The sequence below is a fragment of the Populus trichocarpa genome, chromosome 13, assembly GCF_000002775.5.
Source record: "Populus trichocarpa isolate Nisqually-1 chromosome 13, P.trichocarpa_v4.1, whole genome shotgun sequence".
Lineage (NCBI taxonomy): Eukaryota > Viridiplantae > Streptophyta > Magnoliopsida > Malpighiales > Salicaceae > Populus > Populus trichocarpa.
Genome location: NC_037297.2, coordinates 3,306,684 through 3,324,115, shown reverse-complemented (window position 1 = coordinate 3,324,115; position 17,432 = coordinate 3,306,684). Strand labels below are relative to the sequence as shown.

Sequence of the window (17,432 nt, the reverse complement as noted above, 5' to 3'; positions counted from 1 at the left end):
TTTATCGCACCTAACTAAAGCAGTTGTTTGTTGGTTATTAACATGTTGTTGGCCGGCGGGCCACAGTTAGGTTTGAAAAGTAAATTTTGTTTTTGTTTTTGTTTTTATTTCTAAAAAATAGTTTTGAAAACAATTTATTTTTTAATTCTTTTATTTATTTTTTTATTTTCAAATTCTTTTTATATAATAATGTTAAAAATAAATTTTAAAAAATAATATAATATTATTTTAATATATTTTAAAATAAAAAAATACTTTAAAAAATAACTCTCAAACAATAACTTCCCGAAACGTTAACAGTAATGAATTTAATCAAATGAGGACTTTTTAAGAGAGAGAGAGAGAGATCATGGTTTCTGTTCCTTGCTAGCCATCGATAATGCACATCCATATTGGTGAACTCGGCTAAATAAAATGTTTATTTATAGCAACTTCAAGGGTGTGATACATAGAAAGCTAAAAATTATTTTATTTTTTTTACTCTTTCATCCTTGTTTTATATGCTTTAAAAAGATTGCTAAATAAAATGTTACAATATCCTTTTTTTTCCCATAAATATTATTTTTAAATATCTTTAAAAAAATCAAAACCAATAAAATGAGGCTAACAAAAAAAATAAACCAGTTAAATATAGCCATGTGAAAAAAAATTATATCAAGCTCATTAAAAAAAATTAAAACACTTATTTCTCTCGCTCAAATACAATTGACTTTTCAAATAGTTTTTTTTCACTAGAATATACATAATAAAAAAAGTTATATTTATGCTATTTTATTAATTTAGTTCTTCAAAATAACACTTTGCGTCGTGACCTTGCCCTCTTGCTATTGTAATATAGAACCAAATATGTGATCTCGAATTTTAAATCCTTGAATAATTCTGACATCAATTATGATCATATCAATAATTTAAATAATTTCACGAATCTCAGAGCCGCTAGAAGTTTACATGATTGTTAACTTTAGGGTTTGTAGGATTAGTCGAGGTGTGTCCCAGCTGGCCCGGACACCCACGTTAATAAATAATAATAATTTAGAAATAAATTATCATGCGTGCCAATTATAATTGATGAAATATATATAATAATAAAAATAGATATTTATAATAAATATGACTAGTGAATAAAATTATGAATGAGAAATATATATTTTTAATTAAAATTATATTTTTTAATCTGTGTAATTTTCTCTGTTTTGACAACAAAATGACCTTTTTATCAACAGCATGTTTCATTAAAAAACAATAATAAAAAAAATTATTTGGGGAAAAATATGGTGATTTAAACTAAAATGGAAAAAATATATTTAATAAGAAACATATTTTTTTTATCTTCATGAAAACATGCTTTTTAAATAGAAGGGTTATTGTTTAAGAAAAACTTATTATGATTATCAAAGTATGTTTTAATTAGAAAAATAAAAAAAACATGGATAGGTCATTTTTACTCATGTATATAAAAAAAATATGAGAATAAAATTTTTGAGAAAAATTCAAAAAAATTACAATAAAAAATAGATGCTTTATTCTTAGTCAATATTAATGAGTAAAATATTTAAAAAATTATGTGTACAAGTATTATCAAAGGACGTTTGTAGCCTCCCTTGATGTTTTTATGGTTAATGGTGGAAAACATATTGTCAATCTTTTTATTTTTTAAAAATAAAACAGATGATGTATTATTTGTTTATTTATTTTTCAGTCAGCAGAGAGGTGGCTAAAAAGTAAATAAAAAATCAAGTTGAGTTTGTTTTATCTAAAAAATCATATTTGATCATTTTCCATCTAAAAATACCTAATGAACACATTAAGAAGTTTAATGAACCGATTTCAAACCAAAAACACCGTTAAGTCGGTAAAAAATACCAAACTAAACTAATTTTTTTAAAACCCCAATCAATTTTTTTTAGCGAAATAAAAGCTTTAAAATACCTCAATGATATTACTACTATAAAAAGGAACATATTAACACCAAAATTAGGATTTATTTTTTACTAGAAAGTGGTCAGCTAACTATTTTTCCTCTCATCTCCCATTCCTCACCAATTTTCTCTTTTATCTCAAATTCTAAGGACAGTAATGTAGAATAAATAAAATTTAGAATTGAAAAATTAAAACCTCAAAACACAAACACACAAAAAAAAAAAAAAAAGTAGGAGATCAAAGTGAACCTTTATGCACCTCACTAAACAGTAAACACAAGAGTTAACTCTTTGTTTTCGAGTTTGTTTGACATTGTTATTTTATTATTTTTTTATAAATAAATTTAGCTTGAATTTTTTTTTAATGTTTTTATATTGTTTGAATATATTAATGGAAAAAATAAAAAGATATTATTTTTAAATATAATATATTTTAAAACATAGCTTGTATCGCAATGTTGCATTTCTTTTCGAAGTTGGCCCCACTAGCGAACATGCATTCCGTTTTAAAGTTGGCCCCGGACTCGCATGTCGCATTCCCGTGGCTTGAAAATTACCATACCTACATGTTTATTGCCTCGATAATGTCAACAAGATTATATATCTAATCATAGCGTGAGAGCTCCATACGTGCCCCACCACGCACAGCCGAAGCCAAGAAAATCCATGGTATCCCAGGACTGCACAGCAAAGCATTTTTGCTCCTTTTCAGGAAAACTGCTTATAACTTCACGGGGGGCGCCTGTTGATTCTCTTCTCTTCTTGGAGTTAGAGCTCACGAAACAACACCCCTCTGTGATTTTCTTCCCTTTTGATCCGTCTGTCCCCTCTAGCCCACGGTCTGGTCTCCCCATTAGTTATGCCATGGCACACAGGAAACTCCTCAACTTAGAAATCATACATATTAATTTCATTTTTTTTGAATGCAAAGAAACTCCACTTTCCAATCTTCCACTTTCCGGAAAGTGTATTTTATACATCCAGGTGAGTAAGTAAAACCCCGGCTGTCCCAGGCTCTTACAAGAAATGCACGCCTTAACTCTAACTCAAGACCTGCTGTGCAGATCTCACGCTACACCCCTCGAGAACATACATATTAAATACATTATTAATTGGCAAGTTAATTTAAGATTTATTTAATTCCAGGTTTTGGTCGAGTTTTAAATAATCAAAATCTAGTTTTGTAATTAACTAGGTTAAACTCACAATATACTTTTTATATTTTTAAAATAAATTCAAAAATATAAAAGTAATTTATAAATGTTTAGCATCATATGTTTTTTTAATAATCTATTTCTGAAATATTTCTTTAATATTTCATGTAAGATAATTATATTTATTAGAATGTTTCTCTTTTTTTTTTTATTTGAGATAACTATTTCTAATTTTCAATAGTCTTTTCTAGCCACTCCTTGACCTCTTGCAAGTCCCATTTAACAACTAGACAATGCATGGGAGAATGTTTGGTATGTTAGATAAATATCTACAGGACATAATAATTATTTTTTTAAATTTTTTTAAAATATTTTTATATGGTATAAAAATTAATTTTTATTCTATCTAGAACAATTCTAGAAAATAAGTTTTTTTAAATTATCCTAGTATATGTTCTGGTCACGTCATGTTGCATGTAATATATTTAAACATTCATATAACCATAAATGTACATGAATTAAATAATATAATTATTATATTAAAGACAGTGTTTATGTAAATTAATTATTTCAAGACCCGAACGTTTTTAAAAAAAATTAATTTTTTTTATTAATTACAAATTAATATGTTTTTAGTGTTTTCAAATCATTTTGATGTGCTGATGTCAAAAATAATTTTAAAAAAATAAAAAAAATCATTGACATGCATTTTGGTACGAAAAGTTATTTAAAAAACAACTGCACCCATACTGCCAAACAAGTTCTAATAATCAATGACAAGATATTTTAGAGGTATTTGAAGTTGCGGTTAAACTATATATATATATATATTTTTTTTTTTAAAAAATATTTTAATGTATTGATATTACAAATAAATTTTTTAAAAATAAAAAAAATATTATTTTAATATATTTCTATATAAAAATTTTTTTTACTTTCAAATATTTTCATACAAAATAATCTATTTTTTTAATCGTATTTAGTTTCGTGGAGCAATCGTCCAATCTCATTCTATATATCCTATAATTTCATGTGTGTATTACTTACACGCATAAGAGGCCGAGACACCTAAGACATAAAAAAACCTTTAATTGTGAAGATAGAGACAAGAATGAGTTTCTATCTCTATTTTTAGAATAATTTTTATTTTTTTTAAATAAATTTCTTTTTAAACATTTCATAATATATATGTATGTATGTATATGTATATGCACATGTACGTGTCTGATCACATTGAATTCTGGTTTTGTGGTAGGTTTCTAGAAACTTCAATACATCATTTTCTTTCCTCTAATAGAAAATTTATTATCCAAGTAAAAAAAAAATCCTAAAATTATCTTCCAGATTTACCCTTGTCTACACTAGATAATTCAATGAGCGCTTGATTTTTTTTTGTTTGTAATTTTAAAAAGGTTGAATATAAAACAAATGGATTTTGTTTTTGATTTGATTGATCACTGAAACTGAAACCTGAAGTTTCAGGCGTGTTTGTGTGGGTCTTCTTTGTAATATTTTCTTTCTTGTATGCCCATTAAATAATAATAAATTCCCGTTGAAAACAAAACGCATGTTTTGCTTTCATGCTTTAGGATTTAGGGTTAGGGTTAGATCTGTAACAAATCAGATTGTGAATTCCTGTTTCTTCCCTTTGAATTTAGGGTTTCAAATTTAATTTTTGTTTTATTTTAATGATTTTGACTTTTTGTTTGGAAATTCGGGTGTAGTCGGAGAACGTGTGTGTGTGTGTGGAGTTTCCACCTGCTTTGACTGAATTGGGAATTACAAATTCTGGATCAAGATCATGTAAGCCCTGATTTGATTTTTTTTACTAATTATTTATAAATATCTTGCTTGAATTCTATGATTTTTCTATGAATTGAATATCTCAGGAGTTTATTTTTAGTATTTTTTTGTGTTTGGCAATTCAGTTAGATTTTATTAATGATTTTATGGATTAAGTATTACAGATTTTCGTATAGAAAATTGTGATTTAGGATTTTTTCAGTATCATAAATTTGATCCTGTGTATACCTTTTGTTTTAATTGTAAAATTAAGTTAATATTTTTTTTGAAGTAGAATTGTGGAATTGAGGAGGGGAACTTGAGGCTTCCGTGTTTAAGATAGTTCATACATTAGTCTGGATATGTGATGCTTGAGAAATATAAATTTGCTCGTGTCAAGAAGTTATGATCCTTTGAGAATATGAGTTGGTGTTTGAACGGCAAGGAGTGATAACATAATCTGCGCTGTGTTTTCTGATAAGAAACTATAAATGAATCTGTTACAGGCTATAGTAATTTTCTGGAAGCCCAGGAAAATTTAATGCAATGAAATGAGGCTATTGTTGAATTGGACTTTCGGTTGTTGGCTGTTAGTAACATCCTTTGTAATTAATCTGTTGATTATTTTTGTTTACAGTCATAATGGGAACTGAACTCATTAGAGTTCATGTTAAGGAGGAGAATGATGATATCCCATCAGTTCCACCTGGTTTCGAGTCTTTTGCAGCTTACACCTTAAAAAGGGTGCCAGATGGTGAAAAACAAGAAAGTAATGTAACCAGTTGTTCAGCCACTACAAGCGCTTCTGAATCACAGTCAGTCAAGATGGACACAGAGTTTGAGGATGAAGCAAAAGTTACGAGGTCCCTTCGACGCAGACCCTGGATAAAGTTTGAACATTTGGATAGCTGTTCAGAGGACGAGTCTGATTCTGTGAAGCTTAATCAAGTTAGTTTTTAGTATCATTTTCATCGTTATCTCTTTGAAAATGATGAGCAACATCATGCATATCTAGCATTTGAATTTCTATTTTCCCTTGCAAGTCCTTTATGTCTACTCTGGATGCCTTATATCCCATTTCCTTATAGCAGAATCTCTCCTTAAGGTCTCGCCTTCCCAAGGGAGTGATCCGTGGATGTCCACAATGCAGTAATTGCCAAAAGGTTATTTTATTTTCTTCTCCTTTTTTTTCTTGCATACTTGGATTAGCCTTTCATGCAGTCTGGTTTAATTAGCTTGATTCCCCTGTAGCAATTTCCATGTTATTGTCTAGACAACCATCATTATGTAGCATCCACAATAATTTCATTTTCAAGTTAATGGTTGGCACTGCCCCTACATATATGGCTGCACTACTAAAGGGTGGATTCTTACTGTAATGTAGCTTCCTGTGGTTGCTAGTTGCAAGGGTCCTAGAGGATCGGAACTGTGTCTGATCTGATGTTGTGTTTTGATATACTCCTTCATGTCTTTTATCATCTGTTCCAATGTTATTTGGTTGATAATTGAATATCTGGTACAGGTCAGTGCAAGATGGCATCCAGAAAGTGCTTGTAAGCTTGATATTGAGGATGCTCCTGTATTCTACCCAACTGAAGAGGTCTACATTTTTTCTTGTTATATTTTGCTTGTCTTAATTTCAAAAAAGACATTCTTCATATTCTGGTTTCGATTTGCAAATCTGTGATTTACTTATGTTCAATTATAAGGATCTGTGAATGTGTATGCAATCGTTTTTCCAGGAGTTTGAAGATACTTTGAAATATATTGCTAGCATACGGCCTAAAGCTGAACAATATGGAATCTGTCGCATTGTTCCTCCTCCTTCTTGGAAACCTCCCTGTCCCCTTAAGGAAAAAACTATCTGGGAGGGCTCTACGTTTGCAACTCGTGTCCAGAGGGTTGACAAACTGCAGAACCGGGACTCTATGAGAAAGAGGTCAACGATGTCTAATCATACAAGGAAGAAAAGGAGAAGATGCATGAGCATGGCAGTAGATTGTGGTACAGATATTGGAAGCATCTCAGGGTCAAATGATGCTGGTGTTTGTGAAGCTGAGAGATTTGGGTTTGAACCTGGCCCACTGTTTACTTTGGATACATTTCAGAAATATGCTGATGATTTCAAGGCCCAGTACTTCAGGAAGAATGAGAATACTATTAATAAGGGAGGCGATATGACAACGTTTCAGAAGACTTGTGAACCAACATTGGATAATATTGAGGGCGAATATTGGCGAATTGTAGAGAAAGCAACTGAAGAAATTGAGGTGTGTTTTGTGAGTGGATATGAGCTATTTGAATGTTCATTTTCTTTTTGTTGATTAATTCACTTATTTGTGTTGCCGTTCTTTACAGTGTCACTTGTCTCCCTTGTTTGCATGCAATGTGAGTCGCAGAGTGAACTAGAGTCGTTATATTTGCTTTGTCTATTGCAGGTCCTTTATGGGGCTGATCTGGAAACTGGGGTTTTTGGCAGTGGGTTTCCAAAAACATCTAATGAAGTTAGTTCTGCAACAAATGATCGTTATACAAAATCAGGCTGGAACCTGAATAACTTTCCGAGGCTTCCTGGATCCATTCTTTCCTTTGAAAGTGGGGATATATCCGGTGTTTTGGTGCCATGGCTGTATATAGGGATGTGCTTCTCCTCCTTCTGTTGGGTAAGACCTTATGTCTACTGTTTTATAGATTATACAAAAAGCCTAGCTTCAGTCCAAAATAAATAAATAATCATAGGTAAACAAATATATTGTTCTGTTATGTTTCTTGATGAATGTGTCTGGAGTGTACTTTTTATTGGTAGCTTGTATAACTGAGCCTTGACGTCTCCATCTCCAATGATGGATAATCAGTTCAGTTTTAGGTTTTACAACTTTCATTTTTGCAATTTTTATAATAACAGCTCTTATTTGTCTTATGAACAGGCTTTGGCATAGTTTATGCATTTGTTTTAGAGCCTGATTACTTATTCTTGTGTTTCCTTTTTCTTTCACATGGTTGAGAACAGCATGTTGAAGATCATCACCTATATTCACTGAATTACATGCATTGGGGCGCACAAAAGATGTGGTATGGTGTGCCAGGGAAGGATGCCATTAAATTGGAAGAGACCATGAGAAAGCATTTACCTGATCTTTTTGAAGAACAACCCGACTTGCTTCATAAGCTGGTGAGTAAAAGTTCTTGCACTGTGCTACCATGTTAGATGCTCTCATAAAATTATGCTCTTTTAGCTGTTGTTTGGACACCATTTGTTGACTCACCAAAAATGACAAAGCCAATCATGGTCTTTGTTCACATTGTTGTCTTATGGAATCCTTCACCTGGATTCATAAACTTGGATTACAGTGGCTAACCCAAGTTCTCTGAATCTTTCAAGGATTTTGTGCACATTCCTTTTTTGCTTTCTTCTTTTATCTGCTAAATGTGTAATAACCTTTGTCACCAGTCTGCAATAATTTGTTTCCAAAAGTGGAGGTCTTCTGGAGAAATGAAGTAAGAAAAAAAAATCAGCTTAGTAATCTTTATGGTGAGATTTATAAATCTCAAGTGACATGGAACTCAGGCAGGAAACTTCAATTGCGAAAGTGCTCTATTCCATGGAATGCCGGATGCCTTATGTTTTTGTTCCTGAAATTCTGCGATCATTGGCACTTCGTTCCTGGCTTTCAGTTGTGTCAGTTACAGAGGCTTCATTTTTAGATGACCTAGGATAGCATGGATAGAATTGATTATTAACAGATGGTAGCTTTCCTCCTATTTTATAATGACAACCATGCCTTGAACTTGTTTTTCCCTTGCAGGTGACCCAGCTTTCCCCCAACATACTAAGATCTGAAGGAGTGCCTGTCTATCGGTGTGTTCAGAATTCCGGAGAGTTTGTGCTAACCTTTCCTCGAGCATATCATTCAGGGTTTAATTGTGGTTTCAATTGTGCGGAGGCAGTGAATGTAGCTCCTGTTGACTGGTTGCCCCATGGACAGACTGCTATAGAGCTGTACTGTGAGCAGAGACGGAGGACTTCCATCTCCCATGATAAACTGTTGCTTGGGGCAGCAAGGGAAGCAGTGAGAGCACATTGGGAACTTAATTTACTTAAGAGGAATACCTTGGATAACTTAAGATGGAAAGACGTGTGTGGAAAAAATGGGATATTAGCAAAAGCATTCAAGGTAAACTTTAGTTTGTCTCTATGAGACTATCCAGCTGATTTTCATTCTACAGTTTGAAATATATTTTGTCACAATGTCAGTTGTTTCAAGTCAAATCGATGGCTGTTTGAAATTTAGCTTGGCTTGCCTGGGTTCAAGGTAGTAATTCAAACACGCCACTGGAAAAATATTGGAGTTGTAGGATGCTGCCATTAAATTGGTATTGGCATATGTAGATTGTGATGCCTGTTCTAAGCTTCAAGATGCCATCTCAACTCTATTATTTGGTAAAACTTTTATGCAACGTGGCTGTGTACTGTTCACAGAACAGGCAGTCTGATTTTGATTTCCATTATTATAATGAACGGGGAAGTTACTACTTGGTTTACTTTTCAGTTTTCACTATTTTTTTTCTTTTTGTCTTGCGTGTTTTGGTGTGCTGCAGGTATCTTATCATTGACTTGTTAATATGCTTTTTTTCAGAAATCCTAGATGTTAAGTTTGAAACTTGAAAGTGTGTCATTATGTTAGCAATAAAAGTTCTCACTGGAAAACTTTGGTGTTATTCCTTTTCCCTATTGACTTTGGATGTTCTTGGTTCAGGAACGTGTGGAGACAGAGCGTGTGAGGAGACAATTTCTCTGCAACTCTTCCCCAACATTGAAGATGGAGAGTGATTTTGATGCCACAAGTGAGAGGGAATGCAGTGTCTGCCTTTTTGATTTGCATCTGTCTGCAGCAGGGTGTCATTGCTCTCCAGATAAGTTTGCATGCTTGACTCATGCAAAGCAGTTGTGTTCATGTGCTTGGGGTGCCAAATTTTTCCTGTTTCGCTATGATATCAGTGAATTAAATATCCTCCTGGAGGCATTGGAAGGAAAATTGAGTGCAGTATACCGATGGGCAAGACTAGATCTTGGACTTGCCCTGACGAGTTTCGTTTCCAAAGACAACACACAAGATGTTAAATTATCTTATTCTCCAATAAGAACAGCAACTGAACCGGTGAGATCACACACACCAGCAGATCCTTGTAGAGATTTACCAGGGAGAGCAATATCTAGTGATATTAGAATGAATTCATCTGGGATCTGTAGTCAGATAGCATTGGAAGAAGAGAAGAAACCACCTGAAGGCACTCCTTCAAAAGATGTGAGGGCATCATCTGTATCTCATAGTTCTTTTCAAGTAATTGAGAGGGACAATGACAATTTGAAGCTAAACCAAAAAGGTTCTAGTCTTTTGTCTACCAATTTAAGAACGCTAGTTTGCCTGTTGTCTCAAGAAGACACATCTTATGCTGCAGGCCTGGCTTCAGAGAGATGTGAAGGGAAGAAGCCTTCAACTTTGGGTAATGACAATGTTATTCTTCTTAGTGATGATGAAGGTGATGAACAGAAGCCAATTTTAGAAAGGGCAAAAGAAAATGTTTACGGGAAGCTATCAATTTTGCATTATAGTTCATGTAATGACAATAAAGATTCAATCTTAACTGTTCCTGTGGTTGATGGAGCACTTAAGAGTGAAAAGAATGTCAATTCGTTACCTGATGAACAAAAAAATAATTCTTCATCTGGTCCTGTGGTGCAAGTGAAGGATGGCTATCATCAAGATGGTGGAAAGGTTTTGGAATTTAATCAACAGAATGTTTCTTGCCACACAGGTCCTAGCACAGCAGGATTTGGTAGGAATGTTCAGAATTCCTCAACTAATAGAGATACCAGTAAGGATAACGGAATGACAGATGTTGGGAGTCAGCATCCACAGCCATGTGGCATTGGAAAGCTTAACAATGCAGACAAGATGGGAGGAAATGCCACCTCAACTTCATTGGACAACTCAAGAATTATGGCAGGTAGCCCATCTTCCTCGCAAAATAACTTGGAGAGACACTACCGCCAGAAGGGTCCCCGCATTGCCAAGGTAGTGCGAAGGATCAATTGCAATGTTGAACCTCTGGAATTTGGGGTTGTGCTTTCTGGAAAGTCATGGTGCAACAGCCAAGCAATTTTTCCCAAAGGTATCTTGCATATGTGTTTTATACAAAGATCATAAAGTTAAAGAATAGTCATGCTAAGGAATAGGAAGAGACCTTTATTAATGCATATTTGTTCTATTTGATGCAGGATTTAGAAGTCGAGTTAGGTACATAAGTGTTCTAGATCCAGCAAATATGTGTTACTATGTCTCTGAAATACTGGATGCAGGGCGAAACGGTCCTCTATTTATGGTAATACCAATTTTTCCTTTGGTCAGGATTTAATACTATAGTATCTTATCATCCATCATTTTGATTGTTGCAAAATACACTACTTATTTATTTATCTTGGAATATCCTGAGAGGTCATCATTACCTTTTTTCTTTTGTTCCTTATTGGAATTCTAAGCAACTAAAGAAATTTGGAATGAATTTTAAGATTGTTGCTTAGTACTTGTCAGATGCATCTGATGGCTGCTCTTGTTCTCTAATACACTAAATTTTACTGATCATTGTTATGTAATTTTAACAGTGTTTGAATTCTGACATATAATCCCCTTGTATACAGCAAGCATTAGCAGGGGTAATGTCTCGTAAAAAATTTAAGTTGCTGGCATCATAAATTACCTTTCCTCCTAAAGAGTTGTGATATAACTCTCCTTGTTCATGATGATTGGTTTTGTAGCTAGTTTGAGGGTAGAAGTGATATTAATGAAGTACATTGAATAACCCAACCAGGAATTGGTCCAATTATAAATAACTCCATGCCGTGCTGAAAGTTGAGTGATGGGTGCCCATATTTGAATAAAAAGATTGGGTACGGCAATGGAATCTTGAATCTTGCGGATGGTTTAGATTTAGACAGTCGAAGTTCTTCGCATACAGTAGTTTTGAAATACTTCTAACCTGTGATTGAGACTGTCATTGGTCATTGCATTTAGATAGATATTTCACGTCTAATCTGTTGTGCTCTGGTATTTTCAGGTTTCCTTGGAGCATTGCCCAAATGAGGTATTTTTTCATGTTTCAGCAGCCAGATGCTGGGAAATGGTTAGAGAGAGAGTGAATCAGGAGATCACAAAGCAGCATAAATCTGGAAGAATGAATCTTCCTCCCTTACAACCTCCTGGAAGTCTTGATGGCTTTGAAATGTTTGGGTTTTCTTCACCAGCAATTGTGCAGGTAAATTTCCAGTGTGCTGATTTCCCCAGTTTATTGGTTTTTTTAAATAATAGCAAGGCAAAACTATCCCTTTGCCCCATGTGTTTGTGGCAAATGGTCTTCTTATCTGTGTTTCAAATTTAGCTGGTTGGTGCCAAAATTTGACAAAATGGTGGCCAATTGGCTCCAGTCAATAATTGCCACAAATTAAGCTTTGGAAGGGTCCACATTGCAATTTTCAGAAATTTAGGGACTGAACTGAACTTTTTTCTGAAAAATTCCAGTAGCCTCAACATTGGGATCTTTGCCATCTGGCCACCATCGAGGTGATATGGTGTTTAGAATGGTGGTGAGTGTGAACAGCATGTGTTCATTAAGAGGGAAATTTTTCAAAAAAGAAAAATCAAATTAACTACTTGTATGTTTACAGGTGCAATTTAGTTCTTTTCTAAGGGCCTCTTTTTAATGAAAATTATTGATTGGGGTAAATTGACAAACATTTTATCAATTTGTTGTTATTTAATAGACTAAGTTTGAAACACAAGGGTAAGAGGACTATTTTTGCCTAATAAAAGCCATGTACTGTTGGTCCTTTATAACATGTAAACATCGTGTAACTGCTCCCGTGTGTTTAATTTTCTAAAAAAAATGAAAGAAACTAAGCTTCTTTAATACACAACAAATATACCTTAAATTCATAGGTTTTGTTTATATATATATATATATATAGCATCCGAGTAAAAAAAAATGTCTCCTCATGGCAAGAGTTAGATAAGCTTTCCAAAGACACTGATAAACCTATTATATTCAATCATGTTGTATCAAACCTGGCCTAAGTTGCTTTATCTTTGGAACGGAAAAAAAACCCTGTTCATGTTTTAATATACATGGTTCCACACTGCTTACAATTCTGAATTTTAATTTTGTTTTTCTCAGCTTTATTTGTGCCAAATGCTTTTTACATTGAATATAATTCAGCTCCCCCCCCCCCCCCCCTTTTTTTCCTATAAACAGGCCATAGAAGCATTAGACAGGAATCGAGTTTGTACAGATTATTGGGACTCCAGGCCATATTCACGGCCACAAGGACAGATTCCGCAACATTCTCAATCCATAGTCAATGCAGGGCATTCCCAGGGAACACATGAGGACCAGAATATTTGTAAAGCCCCCGGGAGCCAGTTATTACCGGTTGAAGCTGATACGATACTTAGAGGTCTATTCAAGAAGGCAAGCCCAGAAGAATTGATCGCACTGAGTCGTATTTTAAGTGGCAATAAGCCAACAGCTAATCCAGGTCTAATAGCACAGCTTCTTAATGAAGAGATTTGCCACCGTCCTAGATGATTCATTAATTTGGTCTCATGAGGATTGAGACTGAATTCCATCGCAATTTTTTGACACTGTAAATTCCGAGTTCTCGGCTCTTATGTTTCCTATACGTCTTCATTCAAGCCGCCCATTCTTTTAGTAAGAGGAAAAGAAATGAACTAACAGAAAAAAAGGAAATTTATCCTGCATAATTCTTCTTTGTAGGGTTATTTGTAGAAGAGAATCTGGGAATTTGCTAGAGTGGACACTCCCATGTTGTTGTATGGCGTCCACAATTGGGGGAAGCATTCCGTCTCTAGAATTCCTTTCTTGGTTCCTAACACAGATTCTTTTAGTGTACTGCTCATGGAGCTTTTGACAAGTATAAATCAATCATTCTTGCTGTCTGAAAGGTGGAACGCTTGCAGATTCATGGTGGTTATACTTTTATGTGTTGACTCGTTCTTTAGGCTGACATAGCTTTCATGCTAGAGATGAAGTATATTTACAAGGGTGCTCACGTAACTTGGAATTAAAAACCTGTTGGTCCTAATACTAGTAGAAATAGAGTGCGGATGGCTAGGAAATTTGGCTCACTGATCGTAGTGGATTTACCTCTGGTGTACTGGAAAGTAAGATGGATGGTTTTCTTGGCTAATGCCATCGATGCAAAGACTGGGTGACCTGACATGGTTGGTTCCAATCATAGAGGATTCGTTGAAGCAGTGCAAAACTCTTAGGTATTCAATGGCTGTTATATATATATATATATTAAAAGAAAAACTATTAATGATCCAATGAAGTTTTAACAATCTAATTACTCATAGTAATTTTCGTGTCCTCTATTTTTACCTTTTTTTTCTTGTGAAATTGCATTATTATAATAAAAATAAATGATCCCACAACCAGCCTTACATCGGGTTGACTGATTTAAAACTCAACTCGGAGCAAGGGTCGAGTTATGAGTTGAAATGATTAATTCGGGTTGATCCTTTTTTTTTAAGAAAAAAAATCAAAACTACATTGTTTTGATCAATTTTTTTATAAAAAAAAATCAATGAATTTTGGCCAGGTTTTACAGCAGGTCAAACTCGAGGATTTGATCAGGTCAGGTCGAGTTACTTATTTATTTATTTTTTCTTAAACTTGAACCGGTCTAGACCATGGGTTGGTTGGGTGCCAGATCAACCCACTAGGTTGGTTTGAGTTTTACAACTAGAGTTATTATATTATCATTAATTTCAACACTTAATATAAAATAAAATAAAAATATTTAATTATTTTTTAAAATATTTAAGTTTGAAAATAATATATATTAATTTTAAAATATTTTTATTTTATTTTATTATATCTTATTCATTATCAACCATACATTACATAGAAATAATCACTCTAATTTATACACCACTATTAAATATATTTTATTTTCATTTTTCATTTTTCATTTTATCAATCTTTTTTATCATCACTGTGCTTCTCTTTTGTCTTGAAACAATAAGAAACTCGTATCCAGACAGTGTTAAAAGGTAGCCTTCATTAGGGTAACATCAAGAGAGGGGGAAAATGGGCCCAAGCCTCAAGGGAATATAGGTATAAGTGTATAAATAATGGGCCCGATGGTGGGCATGGGCTCCAAAACCTTTTAAGCCCTCTCTGCCTACCCTGCGCCAGCTGCAATGCCCTTGTCACCCTAGCTAGATTCTTTTGTCCCCTCGAATCGTCTTCAAGGTTTTGTAGCTCGTAATGTTAGATGGAGAATGGCAAATACTCTGTACCTTTTCAGATGTAATTATGCTTGGTTTGGCTGATAAATACATACCTTTTATATTACATTCAAATTTTAAAAAGATGATAATAAAATATTTTTTATGAATTTACTGATAAAAACTTTGAGTCTACTTAAATTCTATTGGCAAAAAAATTAGTTTGAATGTGTAAAAACTGATGTGAAGATATCTTTAAATTGCATAAAAATAAAATTGGATTATTCATCAAGACTTGAGTGCACTTTTTTTTTTAATTATTATCACAAGCATTTTTCTAATCCCATTAATTGACTAATTGAAAGCAAATGTGATGCTTCCATAGCACGAGTTTGCATCCTCCTACCTCCTAAAAACTATATCGCAAAAATAACTGTAGCTTAATTGGTTAGACTTAATTTTAGTTTTCTTTTTAATAGTCATGAGTTCGAGTTCCTTCAGAATCATTGAAGATTTACATAGTCGATAATTTCAGGATCCATGAGATTAGTCGAGGTGAGCGCAACATGACCCATATGGTCATGTTAATAATAATAATAATAAAAAACTATACCACATGAAAGTAATTATTGGTAAATTTCCAATTTCAAAGTGGAGGGCTTATTTTTCATAATTTGATGAAATACCACTATTATTTTAATATCAACATGAGTATATGCGGCCCAAATGCTCAAAAGATGGTTTAATCGTGGAGGGCCTACACCCTACTATTGAATCTTGATAAGGAATTCTGAAAATGATCATATAAAATAAATCTAAAAGTATATTTATGCAGGGAGGAACTAGAAATTTTAGTTTGGGAGTCAAGATATATTGATACATGTAAAAACAAAATTAAATTTCATTTTAATAAGCTGAATAATTATAACAAAATAAAATTCTTAATTTTCTTATGTGTAGTATTCTATTATATTCCAATAAACATTAAAAAATAAAGGTGTTCAATATAGACATAAAAAAAGAGGAAATAAACAGGCAAAAAAACTCTAAACTAAGTCATCCTCGATAATTTTTTATTGAGTAAAACTCATCCACAATCATATATGTTGTGAAGTCCATAACAATCTCTTTTTCTGTATTGACAATTGAATTGTCGTTAAGAAAATCATCATTTATTTTGTTATGGAGTTTTGTTTTCACCAACTTCATTGTGAGAAAGCTCATTTTGTAGTTATTGTAGATATATGAAGAGTCAAGGTTCGTTGAATTATTCATAAACATTGAATGAGTTATAAGAATCACGAGGATATAATACTGGACTTAAAATAAGAAGCTCAACTATTTGATTAGAAAATTCAATATTTAACTCTTGTAATTGAAAATCAATTGCAGCTACAAATATATCATCTTTGAAATGATATTCTAAAGTTATGAGAATTTCACTTTAATGATAATACTTTCCACGAGCTCTTGTATAATATGCTTTCAAATCAAGAATATTAATATCATTTTGTATATAAAATTCTTAGACACTCTGAAGTAAATGTTCCAATCCATCATCCTGTAATTTTTGAATTAATGAATTTGTAGTTAAAACTAAACTCATGACATTGACAAAGCCTTGATCTTAATAAAAGAAGTCAAATTTGAAAAATATTATGGACAAGTTTTACTTCTTCAGAGACATCAACAAGAGTTAATTATAACCTATAAGTTAGGCAATATACATAATAAGCAAAAGGACAATATTTAAGAAACAAAGTTTAAAGTCCATTCCACTCATCTTGTATATTGCTTGCACAATTATATCATTGATCTCAAATATATTCTTCAAGAAGATCATAACGAGATAAAACATTGCACACCTCTTGTTTTAGAGTCATTGTTGTTGTATTATTCACATTCACAACATGAAAAAAACACTCCCGAATAAAACTATATTTGTCAACAAATTATAAGATAATTACCATTTGTTTTTTTTTCTTCATCTTTAGCTTCATCAATAATGATATAAAACCTTGAATTCTCAATATTATCATGAATCACTTTTCTTACATTGACACTCACAATTTCCCTTTTAATTTTAATTTTATGAGAAGTATATTTAGCATTTTGACGATAGCGTTTTCTAGAACAAGCCTACCAAGTTTCATACAAACGATTGTTTTCTTTTTTTGTGAGCAGTTGAATTTTGTTTGTCAAAGCTCCATAAAATTACAAGGATTGTTGAACATTATTTCCATTGCAAAAACCCTAAATTAATCTATAAA

General features: G+C 32.8%; 1 protein-coding gene across 3 annotated transcripts; it reads left to right on the top strand.

Annotated features, from left to right (window-relative positions):
* Positions 1–4,210: 4,210 nt before the first annotated feature.
* LOC18104088 (putative lysine-specific demethylase JMJ16) lies at positions 4,211–13,871 on the top strand. 3 transcript variants are annotated; one of them, XM_006375789.3, is made up of 13 exons: positions 4,211–4,876; positions 5,493–5,803; positions 5,944–6,018; positions 6,378–6,455; positions 6,598–7,125; positions 7,294–7,518; positions 7,866–8,027; positions 8,662–9,030; positions 9,613–10,240; positions 10,316–11,029; positions 11,136–11,239; positions 11,972–12,169; positions 13,163–13,871. In XM_006375789.3, the coding sequence occupies exons 2-13, from the start codon at positions 5,498–5,500 to the stop codon at positions 13,493–13,495; spliced, it is 3,720 nt and encodes a 1,239-aa protein (XP_006375851.3). In that variant the 5' UTR covers positions 4,211–4,876; positions 5,493–5,497; the 3' UTR covers positions 13,496–13,871. The 3 variants fall into 3 exon arrangements, with proteins under 3 accessions (XP_006375851.3, XP_024439251.2, XP_024439252.2); XM_024583483.2 differs by having other exon boundaries at positions 4,213–4,876; positions 9,613–11,029; XM_024583484.2 differs by having other exon boundaries at positions 4,215–4,876; positions 5,947–6,018; positions 9,613–11,029.
* The last annotated feature ends 3,561 nt before the right edge of the window (positions 13,872–17,432 follow it).